Source organism: Sodiomyces alcalophilus (genome assembly GCF_042370955.1).
Source record: "Sodiomyces alcalophilus JCM 7366 unplaced genomic scaffold ACRALscaffold_8, whole genome shotgun sequence".
Classification (NCBI taxonomy): domain Eukaryota; kingdom Fungi; phylum Ascomycota; class Sordariomycetes; order Glomerellales; family Plectosphaerellaceae; genus Sodiomyces; species Sodiomyces alcalophilus.
Window position 1 is genome coordinate 1963059 of NW_027263539.1, and position 16110 is coordinate 1979168.

At 55.9% G+C, this 16110-nt stretch overlaps 7 protein-coding genes across 7 annotated transcripts; 4 read left to right on the plus strand and 3 right to left on the minus strand.

Moving 5' to 3' along the window:
- The first annotated feature begins 215 nt into the window (after positions 1 to 215).
- On the plus strand, positions 216 to 2816 carry ACRALDRAFT_1052714 (uncharacterized protein). Its single transcript, XM_071015749.1, has 6 exons — positions 216 to 373; positions 494 to 706; positions 779 to 1290; positions 1375 to 1492; positions 1555 to 1753; positions 1814 to 2816. Exons 1-6 carry the CDS (start codon positions 327 to 329, stop codon positions 2798 to 2800), a joined length of 2076 nt encoding a protein of 691 aa, XP_070871985.1. The 5' UTR covers positions 216 to 326; the 3' UTR covers positions 2801 to 2816.
- Positions 2817 to 3389: 573 nt separating this feature from the next.
- ACRALDRAFT_213277 (uncharacterized protein) lies at positions 3390 to 5295 on the minus strand (the record flags this gene model as incomplete). The annotated part of the gene is made up of 7 exons (XM_071024047.1): positions 3390 to 3429; positions 3474 to 4471; positions 4561 to 4830; positions 4914 to 4946; positions 5017 to 5036; positions 5117 to 5205; positions 5270 to 5295. 7 exons carry the CDS (start codon positions 5293 to 5295, stop codon positions 3390 to 3392), a joined length of 1476 nt encoding a protein of 491 aa, XP_070871986.1.
- A 134-nt stretch (positions 5296 to 5429) lies between these two features.
- On the plus strand, positions 5430 to 7136 carry ACRALDRAFT_2112661 (uncharacterized protein; the record flags this gene model as incomplete). Its single annotated transcript, XM_071023591.1, has 2 exons — positions 5430 to 5695; positions 5801 to 7136. The coding sequence occupies 2 exons, from the start codon at positions 5430 to 5432 to the stop codon at positions 7134 to 7136; spliced, it is 1602 nt and encodes a 533-aa protein (XP_070871987.1).
- Positions 7137 to 7390: 254 nt separating this feature from the next.
- On the minus strand, positions 7391 to 8619 carry ACRALDRAFT_213279 (uncharacterized protein; the record flags this gene model as incomplete). The annotated part of the gene is made up of 5 exons (XM_071024048.1): positions 7391 to 7441; positions 7506 to 7515; positions 7570 to 8460; positions 8519 to 8558; positions 8613 to 8619. The coding sequence occupies 5 exons, from the start codon at positions 8617 to 8619 to the stop codon at positions 7391 to 7393; spliced, it is 999 nt and encodes a 332-aa protein (XP_070871988.1).
- Positions 8620 to 9384: 765 nt separating this feature from the next.
- Positions 9385 to 12694, plus strand: ACRALDRAFT_2141365 (uncharacterized protein). Its single transcript, XM_071024176.1, has 6 exons — positions 9385 to 10040; positions 10118 to 10927; positions 10978 to 11068; positions 11130 to 11394; positions 11455 to 11567; positions 11632 to 12694. The coding sequence occupies exons 1-6, from the start codon at positions 9747 to 9749 to the stop codon at positions 12312 to 12314; spliced, it is 2256 nt and encodes a 751-aa protein (XP_070871989.1). The 5' UTR covers positions 9385 to 9746; the 3' UTR covers positions 12315 to 12694.
- Positions 12695 to 13987: 1293 nt separating this feature from the next.
- On the minus strand, positions 13988 to 14572 carry ACRALDRAFT_213282 (uncharacterized protein; the record flags this gene model as incomplete). Its single annotated transcript, XM_071024049.1, has 3 exons — positions 13988 to 14181; positions 14251 to 14518; positions 14546 to 14572. The coding sequence occupies 3 exons, from the start codon at positions 14570 to 14572 to the stop codon at positions 13988 to 13990; spliced, it is 489 nt and encodes a 162-aa protein (XP_070871990.1).
- A 22-nt stretch (positions 14573 to 14594) lies between these two features.
- Positions 14595 to 15499, plus strand: ACRALDRAFT_213283 (uncharacterized protein; the record flags this gene model as incomplete). The annotated part of the gene is made up of 7 exons (XM_071024050.1): positions 14595 to 14619; positions 14659 to 14690; positions 14735 to 14920; positions 14954 to 15005; positions 15061 to 15142; positions 15214 to 15233; positions 15306 to 15499. The coding sequence occupies 7 exons, from the start codon at positions 14595 to 14597 to the stop codon at positions 15497 to 15499; spliced, it is 591 nt and encodes a 196-aa protein (XP_070871991.1).
- Positions 15500 to 16110: the final 611 nt, after the last annotated feature.

A 16110-nucleotide genomic window follows, 5' to 3' on the forward strand; every position in this document is an offset into this window, starting at 1 on the left:
GGGTTCTTGGCGGGTTAGTTCAAAGAGGGCAAAGGAGAAAAAAAAAAAAAGGAAAAAAAAAAGAACAAAAAATCAGGGAAAAGAGGCAAAAGCAAAAAGGGTTTATATGCCCCCGTGACACCTTTCTTTCTTCCCCTTCTGGTGGTAATACGAACCTCTCCGTATCCTCCGCCCTCTTCATATCCTGTTGCTACTTTGGATTTACACACGGCGTACAGGCACTGCTAGCGTAAACTCGATCAAGTCGTTACAAATCAGGCCTCGCCTTGTCCTTTGGACTGCAGCAACTCGCGTTCAACCAATATCTTCTCAAAAGGCTCGCAAACATGGCGGATGAGATTACCGCGGGCTCAATTATTAGCTCGGGAGTAGGGTATGTATGCTGCTGTGCCTTTTACTCTCCCTTCTTGTCCTGTCTTGAGATGGCATGCGCCGCATTGCAATCCCAAAGACTCGAGAGGGCTAACAGCGGACCTCGTGTCCTTGGGAATAGGTACGGCCTCACCGTGGCCGTTGGCTTCATCTTCTGTCTTGTGATGATGCTGGTTACCTGGTCCTTGAGGCGCTACAACTCGGAGAAACAGACCTCTGACCAATTCACAACGGCCGGCCATACGCTCAAATCCGGTATTATCGCTGCGTCCGTCGTCTCTACCTGGACTTGGGCTGCCACCTTGCTCCAGAGTTCTTCAATCGCGTACCGATAGTATGTACCATGTCCTCCCGGATTTACATCTTTTTTTTTTTTTTTTTTTTTCCGCCTCTAACACCATATCAGTGGCGTGTCCGGCCCCCTGTGGTACTCGGCCGGCGCCGTCGTCCAGATCGCCCTGTTTTCGGCCATTGCTATCGAGCTGAAGCGCCGCGCCCCGAACGCCCATACTTTCCTTGAAGTCATCAGGGCCCGCTATGGCCCTGCCACCCACATGGTCTATATGACCTTCTGCTGCTTCACCAACATCCTCGTCACCACTATGCTTCTCACCGCAGGCGGTGCCGTTATCGAGCTCCTTACCGGTGCCAATGCCGCCGCCACCATCTTCCTCTTCCCCATCGGCGTCGTGGTCTATACTCTCTTCGGCGGCATCAAGGCTACTTTCATCACCGACTACCTCAACGTCCTCGCTATCATCGTGATCGTCTTTGTTTTCGCTTTCAGCGCGTATACTGCCAATAGTATCATCGGGTCGCCAGCTAGGATGTGGGAGCTCCTGACCGAGCTGGCTGAGGAACGGCCGCTTGATGGAAACGCTGGAGGGAGCTACCTGACGGTTCGCTCGCAGGGAGGCAGTATGTTTATGATCCCCATGACCCCTCCCCCCCAAGATCATGTTTGTGTAATTGCGGCGAGCCGTGTTGACTAACTGGCTCCAGTTGAATTCTTCGTCATCAACATCATTGGAAATTTCGGCACTGTTTTCCTGGACAACGGGTACTACAACAAGGCTATTGCTGCCGCGCCTGATGAGGCTCTCCCAGGTTATGTTATGGGGTAAGTGAACAAGATTTCTTTCCTTTCGTCCTTTGGTCGCCCCCTTGGCTAAAACGTCACAGTGGTGTTGCTTGGTTAGCTGTTCCCTGGCTCTGTGCCACTACCATGGGCCTTTCCGCCCTGGTCCTGGAAAAGTACCCTGTCTGGCCTACGTATCCTAACCGCCTGGCCGAAGCCGACGTCACGGCCGGTCTGGTCCTTCCTAATGCTGCCGTTGCCCTCCTGGGCCGCGGTGGTGCCGTCGCCACTCTGGTCCTCATTGTAAGTCGCCAGCCACTAGCCTTGACTGTCGATGCAAAACACAGCTAACAGCAATCCAAGTTCATGGCCATCATGAGCACCTACTCGTCCGAGCTTATTTCCGTGTCGTCGATCTGCACCTACGATATTTACAAGACCTACATTAATCCCAAGGCGACGAACAAGCACCTGATGCGGGTGAACTATATTGGTATGAGCCTGTTTGCTGCCGCAATGGGTGGCGTCTCTGTGCTCTTCCACTATACTGGCGTCTCGATGGGCTACCTTTACCTCCTCATGGGTATCATGATCTCGAGCGCCGTTATCCCCGCGGCCATGACCCTTCTCTGGGCTGGCCAGTCGTGGGCGGCCGCTACTTTCTCGCCTATCCTGGGCCTCATCTGCGCCGTCCTGGGCTGGCTCCTCATCTCGCGGTATAGATATGGCGATCTGTCCGTCGACTCCACCGGCCGTCAGTTCCCGACCATGATCGGCAACATCATCGCTCTGTTCTCGCCTGTCCTCTTCATCCCGCTGCTGACCTTCGTGCCTCCTTTCAAGCCGCAACGATACGACTGGAAGTCGATGATGGAGATTAAGAAGATTGAGGACGACAGCTCCGACTCGGACATTGAGCCCGTCATCCCCGACCTTACGCCGCAGCAGATTGCCGAAGCCGAGGCGGCAAGACACGCGCGGCTCGACCGGGCGGCCAAATGGTCTCGCTGGATCTGCGCCTTCCTCGCCATTGTTCTCCTGGTGCTGTGGCCCCTCCCCATGTACGGGTCTGCTTACATCTTCAGCAAAAAGTTCTTCACAGGCTGGGTCGTCGTCGGCATGATCTGGCTGTTCGTCACCAGCGCCCTGGTCATCGTGCTGCCCGTCTACGAGGGACGCCGCACCATTTCGACAGTCGTCCGGTCCGCCTGCAAGGACCTGTTTGGCATGCGGAGTGGTAGGAGTGCTGCCGTGAAGAGGGGACAAGCTGACGGACTAGCATGTAACGACAGTCACAGCGCAGGAGATTCGACGCCAGAAACGGCCGTGGTTGAGACCGAGAAGCGATGAAGAAGAAGAAGAAGAAGAAGAAGAAAGGAAAAACAAAAAGTCAAAGCGAAGAGATGAGAGAAGAGGAGAGCCAACTGTCCCACGAGTGAGAACCGAGAAGCGGGCGGGATCACAACTAACAAGAGACCTAGGCTACGCACGCGCGGAGCACCCTCGACAACAACCAGTGGTTATGACGGACGAGCATACGGTATTTCGCAATCGTATAGATGGGGGCAACTGGAGTTTTCATCATCTTTTGGTTTCAGGGAAGGCGGGCATAAGTAAGATACCTCCTCGTTTGTTAACCAATTTATCCATTTTATCTTGTCTTTGCACTCTGGTTTACAGATCTGCCATCCGATGACCGTCCACCCATCCATCCATCCACGTCGTTGCATTTACATGCTGGCTTTCGGTAAGTTTGCCACTATCCCAGGGCGAACATGAAGACTGGCTACAATGACCAAACCAGCCACGATCAGCTCTTTACTGCCAACGCACGACTGCCTATTCCATATCACAAGTAAGGCCCTGCGCTGTATATTGAAATCTTCTCCAGTATCTAATGTTAAGATAATCACAACAATGGTATTGTTCGATCTATATGCTATTCCTTGATGAGCCACTTTCGCCTTGTTCCTTCTGGGCTTTGTCCTTTCGTGAGGCCCTAGCCTATTAATGCCTCTATCACATTGTCTCCCGACGATCCCGGTTGTTACGGTGAGGGCCCCTGTAGTTTGGGTCCCGATAATCCTGACGTCTCTGAGGACGTTGCTGCCTAGCCGCATTTCCCGACTCTCGCATGTCATACTGGATCGAATCGAAGGTCTGCCGCACCCTGCCGACTAGCGCACGGAGCGCCCCGGCGGCGCCGCCCTCGCGGACCCTCGCGATCTGCTGACGGCGCGAGTCCCGACGGATTTGTGCCAGGCGCTCTGCGGCGTTGTTGAAGTCGTTGTCGAGGGTGCGGCGCATCATCCGTCTTCCCTCATCCTGGCGTTGCTGCTGGGCCTGCCCCTGTTCCTGGCGTCCATGGTGTCTGTGGGAGGAGGAGCGGGGTGGAACATCACCGCCGTTTCGGCTCGATTGACGGGGGTAGTGTTCGGTTGCCGCCCGGGAGATATTGCCTCTGGGGACGGGTCGCCAGTGCTCTGAGGTGCTGGGCTGACCGCGGTAGTATTGTTGAACTTGCTGTGAGTAGGATGGCTCAGCCGCGTCAGACGTGTTTGGTCGACGGTATTGCTGCTGTTGCCGTGGGCGGGATGGTCCAGCCATACCACAATCTTCACAGTGACAAATTTGTCCCTGGGGTTCTTCGGATCGATACATCGTGTGGCTGCGATCATATCCTTCGTAGGTGTCTGAATACTCGTATTCGTAGTCAGCTTCTTCTTCCTCGTAGACCTCCTCGGGATAGTCGTAGTCACCTTGAGAGGTGGCGCTTACCGAGACTCCATTGCGAGAGGACGGTCCAGCCGTCGTCGTAGTCGTAGTTGGCGGTCCGGAGATGCGAGTCAGGTTGCCGTAGGAGCTGCCTGAAGGCCCTTCCCAGATGGATCCGTCGGAGCCCTGGAAGGTGTATTGCTGTGTATCAGCGTCGTAGCCGATGCGGACCAGGTCGTCAGGGAGACGTTCCCGGTCAGAATCGAGGTGTGACCAGCGGGTCATGTTGTTTGTTGTTGATGATGTCTGTGGTGTGTGATGAAGAGGGAAAGATGTCCCTGTTGCCGTCGTCGATGCCGTATTATATAGGCCGGAAAATATGTCTTCCCTGACACGGAACAGTGATGTCGACTTGGTATATGTTGAATTGATATAGACCAGTGAGGCTGCTTCAGGTTGAATGGGTTGGCACGAGGTTGTTGCACATGTGCCTTGTACAACGATAGATTTATCTGTATGATACCTGAACAGATGGAAGACTTACAACATGAACGCAAACTATTGTAGTATTGAGCGCTGCGATGTTGGGCGCCTTTGCTCCTTTGCCCGTTCTGCGACTGTTCATTCTCTGCCGTCAGTGCTTGTATAGGGAGTTTCTTGGGTTTCTAACGGACAATGAAGATTGTCTGTACCAATGACATACCGAGATACTCCAAGATACTCCCCAAGTAAGCGATAGATTTTTGACAATGTCTCTGTTTTCGATCATGCCTTGAACAGTCTACGCGTGACGCATCACGGCCCTGGCCCCTGAACAAAGAGTGGCTTCTTTCGTATTCCCTCTAGTCGACATTGTTGAATGATGTGAGTACTTACGGTGGATCCATCTGAATTGTAATATCAGCAAACAGACAGTCCTTAAACACGGGCCAGTGCCAAGTCGTAACACACGATGGGTGGACGGAATCTGTCGTCTGGTGGCCTCCTGACTCGGTGAGTGTGCTCGGTCAACGAGGGTCAGGCTCGGTGAGAGGGACACGCTGGGTGATTCACAGGTACCTTGTACTTGTAGTGTAAATCCAAGCCACACTGACTAATCCACACTAACTGTTCGCGGATAGCGTCGGCATGGCGGGGTATGAGACGAGGGGCACCGTAATGGCAGTGGCGATAACCGTCTTCCCCTCGTACTACTCCAGTACAATTTCTCTCCCTCCAAACAAATCACACAAGCTACAATATCAACGCTCACTCGCTATCTATCATGGCCGACCTCCAAATTCTTCCCGCCGGCCGTGTCGCCGTGACGGCCGAATCCGCGACAGACCTTGTCGGTCACACTCCGCTCGTTCGCCTCAACAAGATTCCCCAGAGCCTGGGCCTGGAGTGCGATGTCTACGCCAAGGCCGAATTCTTCAACGCTGGTGGGAGCGTCAAGGACAGGATAGCCTTGCGCATGGTCGAGGAGGCTGAACGCTCAGGCCGCATCAAGCCTGGCGACACCCTCATCGAGCCCACCAGCGGCAATACGTAAGCTGCTCTCTTCAGTCGATTCGGCGTCGCATAGATTAGATACTCTTGAACACTTAGATTCTCTTGAACACTGGCTGACACTCTACTTTCTTACCCGTACAGTGGCATCGGCCTCGCTCTTGTCGGCGCCATCAAAGGCTACAAGACCATCATCACGCTGCCCGAGAAAATGTCCGCCGAGAAGGTATCGGTTCTGCGCGCTCTCGGTGCCACCATCATCCGTACCCCTACCCAGGCGGCCTGGGACAGCCCCGAATCGCACATTGGTGTCGCTCGTCGGCTGGAGAAGGAGATCCCAAACGCCCACATCCTCGACCAGTACATCAACCCCGACAACCCTCTAGCCCACGAGTTTGGCACGGCCGAGGAGATCTGGGCCCAGACCGGCGGCAAGGTCACGGCCATCGTCGCGGGCGCCGGCACGGGCGGCACCATCACCGGTATCGCCCGCGGCATCCGTAAGCACAGCGCCAATGTCAAGATTATCGCCGCCGACCCGCAGGGCAGCATCCTCGCCCTCCCCGAGTCCCTCAACGCCGAACACGCCAACGAGTCGTACAAGGTCGAAGGCATCGGCTACGACTTTATCCCCGAAGTCCTGGACCGCGAGATTGTCGACAAGTGGTACAAGACGGACGACCGCGAGTCGTTCCAGCTCGCCCGCCGCCTGATTGCCGAGGAAGGCCTCCTGGTAGGCGGCAGCTCCGGCTCGGCCATGGCCGCCGCCATCCGCGCCGCCAAGGACTTCAACCTGGGCAAGGGCGACACCCTCGTCGTGCTCCTGCCCGACAGCATCCGCAGCTACCTGTCCAAGTTTGCAGACGACGACTGGCTGGCCGCCAACAACCTCCTCCCCGAGGTCAACGGGCTCGACGCCGGCCCGACCGAGGCCATCGCCCCCACCGACGCCAGCGGCGCAACGGCCACCTCTTCCGACCCGTACGCCGGCGCCACCATCCGCTCCCTGCGCCTCAAGCCCGTCATGTCGGTCCCCAGCACGAGCCCGTGCTCGGAAGCCGTCGAGATTATGCGCGAGAAGGGCTTCGACCAGCTCCCCGTGCAGTCGCCCGGCGCCGGCCGGCTCGTGGGCCTCGTCACGCTGGGCAACCTGCTCAGCTACATCTCCTCCGGGCGGGCCACGGGGTCGAGCCCCGTCAGCGACGTCATGTTCGACTTTGGGCGGCTCGACGAGGTCATCACCGACCCACGGCAGGTCGGGCCCGCGGCGCGGGATGCGGCGGGGAAGAGGAACAAGAGGCAGTTTGTCGAGATTACGATGGACACGCCGCTGGCGGTGCTTAGCAAGTTCTTCGAGTGGAACAGCGCGGCAGTGGTGACGGAGAAGGCGACCGATGGCAAGGCGCAGACGCTGTCGAAGCCATTGGCCATTGTGACCAAGGTCGACCTTCTGACCTGGATGGTCAACAAGAAGCCGTGATTGCAGATGAGCCGACGGGGCGGGATTGGATTTTGGAGTGGGATTTTTGGAGTTGGGATGCATTCTGTTGCTGTCTTTTCTTTTTCGTTCTTTCCTTTGTCTGAGCATAGACATTGCAGTAGGGAGTGCCGCATCTACAGGCCGGGAAAAGGAGAAATGGCGAATGACGGTGGGAGGACGAGATATACCTTTCAACTAGGTACGGTAGACTCAGTTTGCGGACAAACATGCCGATGGGCATAGAGTAGCCTCTATTAGTGCAAAACTAGAGAAAATGAATGGCATTTCAAAACATTGATCTGCTGCTGGCCCATGTCCAGCAGAGTATAGTTTATTAGAGCCTGTCTATCATTGCAATGAAGAGCAGACGACGGTAATCCTGGGAAAAGTGCAGTCCATGTTCTATATCCGGTACGCCATCCACTGCCACCACTTCTCAATACCAGGTCCCTCCTCCCCAGCGACGTTCCCACCGATAACATCGACACTGATGGAAAACTCGCCCATCTGCTCAAAGGTGAACTTTTGCGAACCATATTCCCCAAGCCAGTCGTCCTGGGCCTCGGAGCCGACCTCGTCGGTACCGACGCCCGAGTCGAGGAGGCCCTTGCTCCGCGAGGCGCGGATACGCGTGAGCTCGGCCTCGAGGTTCGCCTTGACGGCCGTGCCGGGCAGGGCGGTGAAGAGGTCGAGCTTGTTGGCGGCGACGAGGACGGGGGTGCCGCACTTGGCGAGCGGGGTGCCGGCGCGGATGCGGGCCGAGGCGCGGCGCTGGAGGGCGAGGAGGAGGTCGTACAGGTAGGCGGCGGCGTGGCGGAGGGCGTCGGGGTCGGAGAGGGCGGCTGCGTCGCAGACGAAGACGACGGCGCGGACGCGGCCCTTGTCGTTCTCGGCCGTGGCGCTGAGGCGGTTGAAAACGTGCGGCCTCAGCTTGCCGTGGCCTGGGGTGTCGGTGAGGAGGAACTTGACGTGTTCGGCCGAGGCGGCGCCGGAGGAGGAGGAGGACGACGGGGCGGGGGTTTCGATCTCGACGGAGTGTAGAGTCGTGGTGGTGTGGGTTTCGGTGGGTTGGGCGTCGAGGCCGCGTTCCATGCGGGTTACGAGGGCGGTTTTCCCTGCGCCCGAGGGCCCGACGAGGAGGATGGCCGGGAGGTTGGTGAGGCGGGAGGCGTTGGTGGAGAGGAGGAAGTGGAGGAGGACGGGGACCAGGAGGATGACGATGATGCCGCTGAAGACGACGGCGGGGGTCGGCGTCATGATGTATTCGACGAATGTGGTGAAGGACATGGTGGCGGTGTTGTTGGTGCGCGCAACGGCGCTGGCACTGGACGGGAGGTGGTAGGGAGAGCCAGGTGAAGGGATTGAGGTGGTAGAAAGGGGACAGAAAGGCCAGAGGAAGTTGAGGCAGCAAGATCAAGAAAGCTGGTTCCACGGTACATTGTACATGTACTGTCGAGTACCGTACCGGTACTTCACACGTCATACGCGGTCACGCATTTAACCTTTAAAAATCAGAAGAATTCAACCATGTCTGCTGTAAGGTTGAAATAGAGTAGTCGGTTTATAGAGTCTTTGAATATTTAATCCGAGGTTTCCAAAACCTTTTTCTAGCTAGATTTCGTAACAAGTTATTCACTTTGAACCCAAGGGTAAAATTCTACGACTTCGGTACTTCTTGATATGGGTTGGCCACTCGACACTATGTCACTGTACCTGTGTGAGGACCTTCCTTTTTGGGATGCGGTGCAAGCTTTGGACTAACAATTACTTGTACAAATGCTGATACAGTTCTATGTATGGATACCTTGATTGTACTTACGTGCAGTGGCTCTGTAAAGCTCCGATGGTGTTTGGGAGTTCCTAGGGAAAACAAAAAAGCAAAGTACCTAACTGGGAAAAATACCTAAGAAAAGGGCTTGGGTACAACGTAACCACATGACAACCCTTCCACATTATAACGGACGGCTCGTGCCTTGCCCAGCCGAAGGGATTGTATAAGGTAAAAATAGGGGTTCGACCTGTAAAAGTACTTTGTCCATTGTATCGCCAAGTGGACCACTCTCGGCAGGGCTTGAGCGGAAGTGGGTCCGTCTCTGTTCTTCCAGTTTCTTATTGGTCAGCCTTGTGCTTGCAGGATCTAACGGTAGCTCAGCCTTCCATCTAATAATCGAAGTGCAGGAAAGTGCATCCAATGTAATCACGCCGAGCTTTTCGGTTCAACAAGCTGACGAAGCCCCCAGATTCGCATCTCCAGACATTTTCTTTCCCCCCAGTTCACGTGTGCATTGCGTATCCAGTCCTTCTCCATCGTATGCATCCATCAGTCTCTTCTTCGATTGCCATATCTGCTTGTATTCCTTGTACAAAGACCTTTTTCTTTTCTGTATCATGAAGCGACGATAGCATCGACCCGACGAATCCGAATCCAGCCCCTTGTCCATCCAGCGAACCATTGTTCCTGTTCTTCCATCAATCTTAATCTCCAGCTTCGGTACATCGACAATATACTGGTCTTGAACCACCCCAGTCGCTGAATACGAGCCATCACCTCCCCCAATCGCTCTCTCTCCGTACTACGAAATCGATTCGGTCGCACAGCTTGACTCTTCCATGGACGAACCCCAATCCTCCCGCGAGGCGTCCTCGTCTCCTCGTGCCGACAGGACGCCCTCCGCCCCGGCTTCCATACAGCCCTCCTCCAAGGCGTCTGTCGCCGCACCGACCATCAATAGCGATGTAGAACTCTCCGCTGTGGGCGATGCTCGCGCCCAACCCCCGCCGCCCGCCGAGGACGACATTATGCACCTGGCCCGGGTAGGAGATATCGCCGGCATGGAAAGGTTATTCGAGTCGGGTGAATACGATGCGACATATACCGACGACGAGGGCATCACGCCGTTGCACGTATGTTACTGTCTTACGTCCGCCTTTTTCCTCCCATCCCACTTCCTTTCTCGTCTCGCTAATGTCTCGTTCCGCAGTGGGCTGCCATCAACAACCAATACGCCATGTGTAAATTCCTCATCGATCACGGCGCCGAGATCAACAAAAAGGGCGGAGAATCCGTCGCCACGCCCTTGCAGTGGGCTGCCCAACGCTGCCACTACTACACCGTCAACCTCCTCCTCCAACACGGCGCCGACCCTCTCATCACCGACGCCCAAGGCTACAACACCCTGCACATCTCCACCTTCAACGGCAGCGTCCTGCTCATCGTCCTGCTCCTTCACCAGGGCATCCCCGTCGACGTTCTCGACTCGTACGGCCACACGGGGCTCATGTGGTCCGCCTACAAGGGCTACCCGCAATGCGTCGACCTCTTCCTCCGCTGGGGCGCCAACGTGCACCACGCCGACGAGCAGGGCTTCACCCCGCTCCACTGGGCCCTCGTCAAGGGGTCGCCGGCCTGCATCCAGAAGCTCATCGAGTACGGCGCCGACCGCTTCGCCAAGACCGAGACGGGAAAGACACCCGCCCTGACGGCGTCGGAGCTCAACACCACCGTCGCCTGGCAGCGTGCCCTCCGCGAGTGCGGCTACGACGAGGACGGCCAGCCCAACGAGCCGAGCTTCCCGGGCGCCCAGTACCTGCGCCAGGACAAGCGCGGCTTCATCACCAAATTCCTTTTCCTCTGGCCCTTTCCCATGCTCTGGATATGTCTGCGCCTCATCAGCGGGCTGCCCATCCTTCTCGGCATCATCCTCACGCCCATTGCCGGCTATGCTATGCAATGGTGTGCCATGCGCGTGCTCGAATATGCGCCTCCGGGCATGAGGCATATTCACAAGACTGTACGTTTGGCCCGCGTTCTCCATTTCCAATACGAAGCTAACTTAGCCAGCCTTACCTTGCCGGAGTCTTCTCGGCCTCCCTGTTCCTTATTTGGTGTAGCTGGATCTTCACCGTGTTTCCTCAGACCACATTCACCGACGGTGCGCCAGAACCTGTCTCTCTTTTTTTTCATTGCGAGCTCGCTTTCTAACAACACTACAGCACCCAGCAACCCACACTGGTGGCTCAACATCCTTTTCGCCATCAGTGCAGGTCTGTGCACCTACTTCTATGCCATGTGCATGCGGCACGACCCGGGTTTCGTGCCCAAGATGAACGGCATCGCCGAGCAAAAGGCCGTCATTGAAGAGCTCCTCAAGGAGTGGAAATTTGACGAGGCCAACTTTTGCGTCGCCTGCATGATTCGCACCCCGCTCCGTAGCAAGCACTGTAAACAGTGCCAGCGCTGCGTGGCCAAAATCGACCAGTATGTTATGCTTTTGTGGCCCAGATGCCGTTGCGCAATGGGGTGACTGACGGTTTTTAGCCACTGTCCTTGGGTGTACAACTGCGTGGCTATCAATAACCACCGACACTTCTTCCTTTATCTGATCAACCTGACCTTTGGAATCATCTTCTTCGACTGGTTGGTCTACAGCTGTACGTTGGCTCTCTGTCCTCTGGCAACTCCCGCACTCCGACTAACGAACCATGCTCTTCCTAGATCTTTCCGAGGCCTCGATAAACGCGTCGGGAGAGTGCAGCATCCTGAGCGCCGACCTCTGCAAGATCCTCAACACTGACGCGTATACGGCCGTCCTCGCCCTCTGGGCGTCGATCCAGCTCACCTGGGTCAGCATGCTCATGTTTGTTCAGTTCGTCCAAGTGGCGCGTGCCATGACGACATTCGAGAACATGTACGGCATTCGGGACTCCACGGCCACGGCGGCCTTTACGACGACTGGAATGCCCCTGGATCCCAACCGAGTCCTCGCCACGGCCGACGGCGGCGCGGTGCCTGCCGGTCATGGTCACGGTCACGGTCACGGTCACGGCCACGGTCACAGACGCGGCCACCGCGGCGGCGGTTTCCTCCGGCAATGGTCGCGGCTCCTGGGCGTCGAGCCGTTCCTCGAGACGGTTCGGGGACGCGGCGCGGCGACCAGCGGGCTCAAGAATGGGCGGCGGCGCAATAAGAACCCGTACTCGCGCGGTCTGGTGGGGAACTGCCGCGACTTTTGGTGCGATCCGGCCCCCGTGTTTGGGAAGCGCGAGAACGGCAGCGCGGTGATTGGCGGCGAGCCCATCGACTACACGGCCGTGTACGAGAGCCCGACGTTGATGGAGATTACCCGAGGACGGAGACGAGGTGGGTACGAGGAGGTGCCGGGGACGGAAGAGGTGTAGGGTATGCAAGAGGGTATGCAAGAGGGTATGCAAGAGGGTTTGCAAGAGGGTTTGCAAGAGGGTTTGCATCGGTTAGATGGTGGGTACGAGCCGACCTGTTAAAGGGTGTACTATTTCCACATCTTGTGAGGAGGGCTCAATTGGCGGATGGGTTCTGATAGAGAAGGACTCGTCAGGATGCATGTGGTTGGCGGATGAGGTTCCAGGCGAGGGTCTGACATGTGTCCATGATTCTAATCGGATAATAATCACGGCGTCTAAGCGCATGTCTAAGCGCATGTCGTTTGGGGCATGTCCCTTGGGGGCATGGCGAATCAAACGTATCTAATAAGTATGACGAGAGGACAATTGGAGAAGAATCGATAAATCACTTGAATGCACCGGGTAGGGCAATGGAGTTATCTTGATGGTCGTCGGATCCGAAAGTGGTTCGTACATGCTCTCGGTTGCGCTCGCACCAACGGAGACAGGCGCAGACCCAAATGGCCGGTTTTGTGGCCGGGTATGTCGCATTCCAATCTTGATTGTTTTCCCTTTTCCCCTTACCCAAGACAAGAGACAGGACAGGGTTTGAAACAAATCTAGGCCGAGAAGAAGCGACCGTGGCGCTGCGCATTCTCTCTCTTCCACCGTACTGGAACCGAATCAAGTCCCGACAATGAACCAACGTTGACGAAACTTCAAACTCGGAGCTTCGCACGCGCGCTGGTGTTATGCGCCCGTGTTCTTCGAAGTTTATCTTGACGCTGATAGGCGTGACGGGGGTCAATGGGAGAGGAGTGGTGATAGTCAATCCAGTGTCGACAAGTCAACGGCCCTTCTCCCAGCGGACTGGGATGGTTCAATCGTGGGTTATTTTGGGCCATCACCCGGTCCAAACTGGATGGTAAGGGCAGTTTCAGCGTGTGGCGACGGCAAATGGGAACCGGGACTGCAGGGGTTTCCCAGGCGCGCTGTTTCTCGTTTCAGAGGAGAAATAGCGCGTCTGTTACTATGAATATACCCAGGAAGAAAAATATTTGCGGAAGAATGATAGACCCCTGTTGGAGATTCGGTCGGGTTTGCTAGCGATGGATTGTTCACGAGGTTTTTCAATACCGTGTGACGATATGGACGGACCAGGCTTTGAACAAGATTGATCAGTCCGTCGGTCGCATAGTCGCACATACTCACAGCTCAAGCTTTGAAATCTCCATGTTTTTGTCCTTGCCCATGGAGGCCGCCTTCCTACAATTGGAGAGTTGACTGTTGAGTTGGGGGCCAAAAACGATCATCGGGGTGGTGAGCGTCTTTGTGCGTGACACGGAGAGCTCTCGGAGGCGCCGGCGAAAGTCGGAGGACGGAGAAAATGTCCACATTTCGCCAAGTCGTTGAGCGTTAGAGGAGGTGAATGATAGAGGGAAGTGGGAGAGGGTTCTGGTTACGGTCCTCTCGGATCGCAGGGGTAAAGACGAAGTAGAAGTGGCCATGTCCGGGTGTTAGTGGAGGTCTACGAGATACCAATAGTCAGGAAGTTGTGTGGACAGATAGCCGTGGAAGTCGACGAAATGCCGGGAAATGCTGGGGCCTAATAAGAGACCAGAAGAAGAAAAAGACCAAAAATTGTGTCGTGTGGAGTGACGCCAAATCAACTTCTTTTCCTGCTTCTCATCACGACACGATACGTCCGGGGTTTATCGTCGGCGGGAATTGGCGATGGCGGCAATGAACCAATGATAGGCAGATGAATCGAAGGACAAAGAGGAAGTGTGGGGGGACCAGTAGGCAGACGAGAAGATACTTTGTCCTCGAAGCGGCATCTCGCCCACGGGATGTTCGATGGTTGCCTTGCAGAGTCGGTGGGTCCTAGGACTTGAAAGTGGAAGAACTAGGGGTGGAATTCAGCCATCTCGCGGGGGTGCGTGTATTCAGATCTGCGTGTATTCAGAGAGTGGACAGATGAGAGTCCCTCGTGATGTACGTCGTAGGAAAAAAGTCGCAAAAGAATCAGCGTGGGGGACCAAAGTGGAAAAGAAGAGTCTCTTCGCCACAGAGGAGAGGTGAATGACGATGGTTGAGAGCAGGTAATCCGGGGGTGGCTGTGGTCTGCACCGCAGCGGGAGGACGGCATGACGAGCAGGGTGGTTCGTGAGTGTAAGCCGACGAGAGGCCTCGCTCCCCTTGCAGACGGACAGGTGCAATGACGAGCAAGATGGACGAACCGGCTAGCGGGGGCGATGCCTAGGGCTGACCTGGCTGGCTGCCCACATGACTTGCATCGGTGCAGAGAGGCCAATGTTGATGATTGTCCAATTTGGCTTCGGGAGTTGTATTTCGACATCACTTGCACATCAAGGGCAATGAGTCAGGAGGCTGGACATGGGCGGTGCTTTGTCTGTTTGTTCCTCTGCTTTCGACTCGGATCGTGTACGAAATGTCAGACTGTAGCACAAGTCGAAAGCATAGAGAGGCATTGCATTGCGTTTCGGGAAGCGCTGTGCAGCATCGCGAGCCGCCAGAGAGAGGCCACATCAGAGACCATCCATGGTCTCAATCGGGGAGACCGGGCATGGCCGTGGCCGGGCAATAGGACGAACAATAGAAAGTACAAAATATTGGAGTTTGAGGTTTGCTAGAGGGCGTCTATTTTTGTGCGACAGCTTCTGGCCATCTCGGCGTCGAGCGAAGGAGGACGGCGACGGGGAAGATGGGGTGGCAGGCGGAGGAAACAATTTAGACGCGACTGGCCTTTTTCGTCTTCCTTGAGATGACTCCCCGGGGAGCTCCGCCGAAGAATACCCACTGTACAGGTCGGTACAGTGGTGTAATCAGGTCACTGCCAGGGCGCTGTCTTGAGGGCTCCTAGGGCAGGGCCGGGGAATGGAGCGTTTCGATTGGATGATTAAGTCTCCACTTTGAGGGCTGAGAATTACCCACAAAGTAAATAAGCATCAGATAGTATCCGTAGTGCAACGTACAAAGTACACGTACTGACTGCTATTCCCCGACAAGCCCCAAACGACACCGCCGCAACGGGCCTCCCGACTAGGCCAACCTGCCCCATGCCCATCGCCCGAAGCCCGTCATCAGCCACCAGCCGTTGCGGCAACTCCCTTACAACCTACGCGCTAACCCTCTCCTGGCCATCCAGCCCGGCCTACTCATTCCCATTCCTCCTAGTGGCCTTGCCCACCGTCCCCGGATGAGTCCTCATCCCTAGCCTCTAGGACTTCTTCAATCTCCACCACCTATCCTCTCGCCGATGTACCTTATTCTGTAGCCTACACATTGAAGTCCTGCATGATGCTGTCCACACCCTTACACGACCGACCTCCTCACACCCCCTCCCCCTGGTCAAACTCACGCCCCGGAAGCCTAGACGCCATCGCGAGAAATGGCAGTCAAAATCTGTATATAGATAATACATCTCGGCCGTCTTCTTGTTCATTTTCCTTTCCTCTCTCCCCTCATCTACCGCATAGCCTTATTCCACTTCAACCTGAAGCTTACACCACCATACTCCCTCCCCTCGCATATAAATATCTAACCATCCCCTGGATCTTCACGTCGTCACTCTCCACTCTTCCATCTCATCATCTCGCACATCTTCAACACCCCCGTCCTCAGCGTACGACGCGCACCTGACCACCTCGACCGCCACAATGTGCAAGGTCGACTACTACATCGACGTCTACCCAGACGGCTCCGAGAAGCGAAGCAGCCGCCTGGAGCCCTGCTCCGCCTCTCGCCCTTACACCTGCCAGGACCCAGAGACCTTCCATCACCCCAGGACATACGTCCCCTACCCCGTCGCCGG

Excerpts from the sequence above, each read along its gene's own strand:
- ACRALDRAFT_1052714 (XM_071015749.1), top strand. The coding sequence starts at position 327 with ATGGCGGATGAGATTACCGCGGGCTCAATTATTAGCTCGGGAGTAGG. Across the intron at positions 707-778 it reads TCTTCAATCGCGTACCGATA|TGGCGTGTCCGGCCCCCTGT; the intron begins GTATGTACCATG and ends ACACCATATCAG. Across the intron at positions 1,493-1,554 it reads CTCCCAGGTTATGTTATGGG|TGGTGTTGCTTGGTTAGCTG; the intron begins GTAAGTGAACAA and ends AAAACGTCACAG.
- ACRALDRAFT_2141365 (XM_071024176.1), top strand. The coding sequence starts at position 9,747 with ATGGACGAACCCCAATCCTCCCGCGAGGCGTCCTCGTCTCCTCGTGCC. Across the intron at positions 10,041-10,117 it reads AGGGCATCACGCCGTTGCAC|TGGGCTGCCATCAACAACCA; the intron begins GTATGTTACTGT and ends CTCGTTCCGCAG. Across the intron at positions 11,395-11,454 it reads TGCGTGGCCAAAATCGACCA|CCACTGTCCTTGGGTGTACA; the intron begins GTATGTTATGCT and ends GACGGTTTTTAG.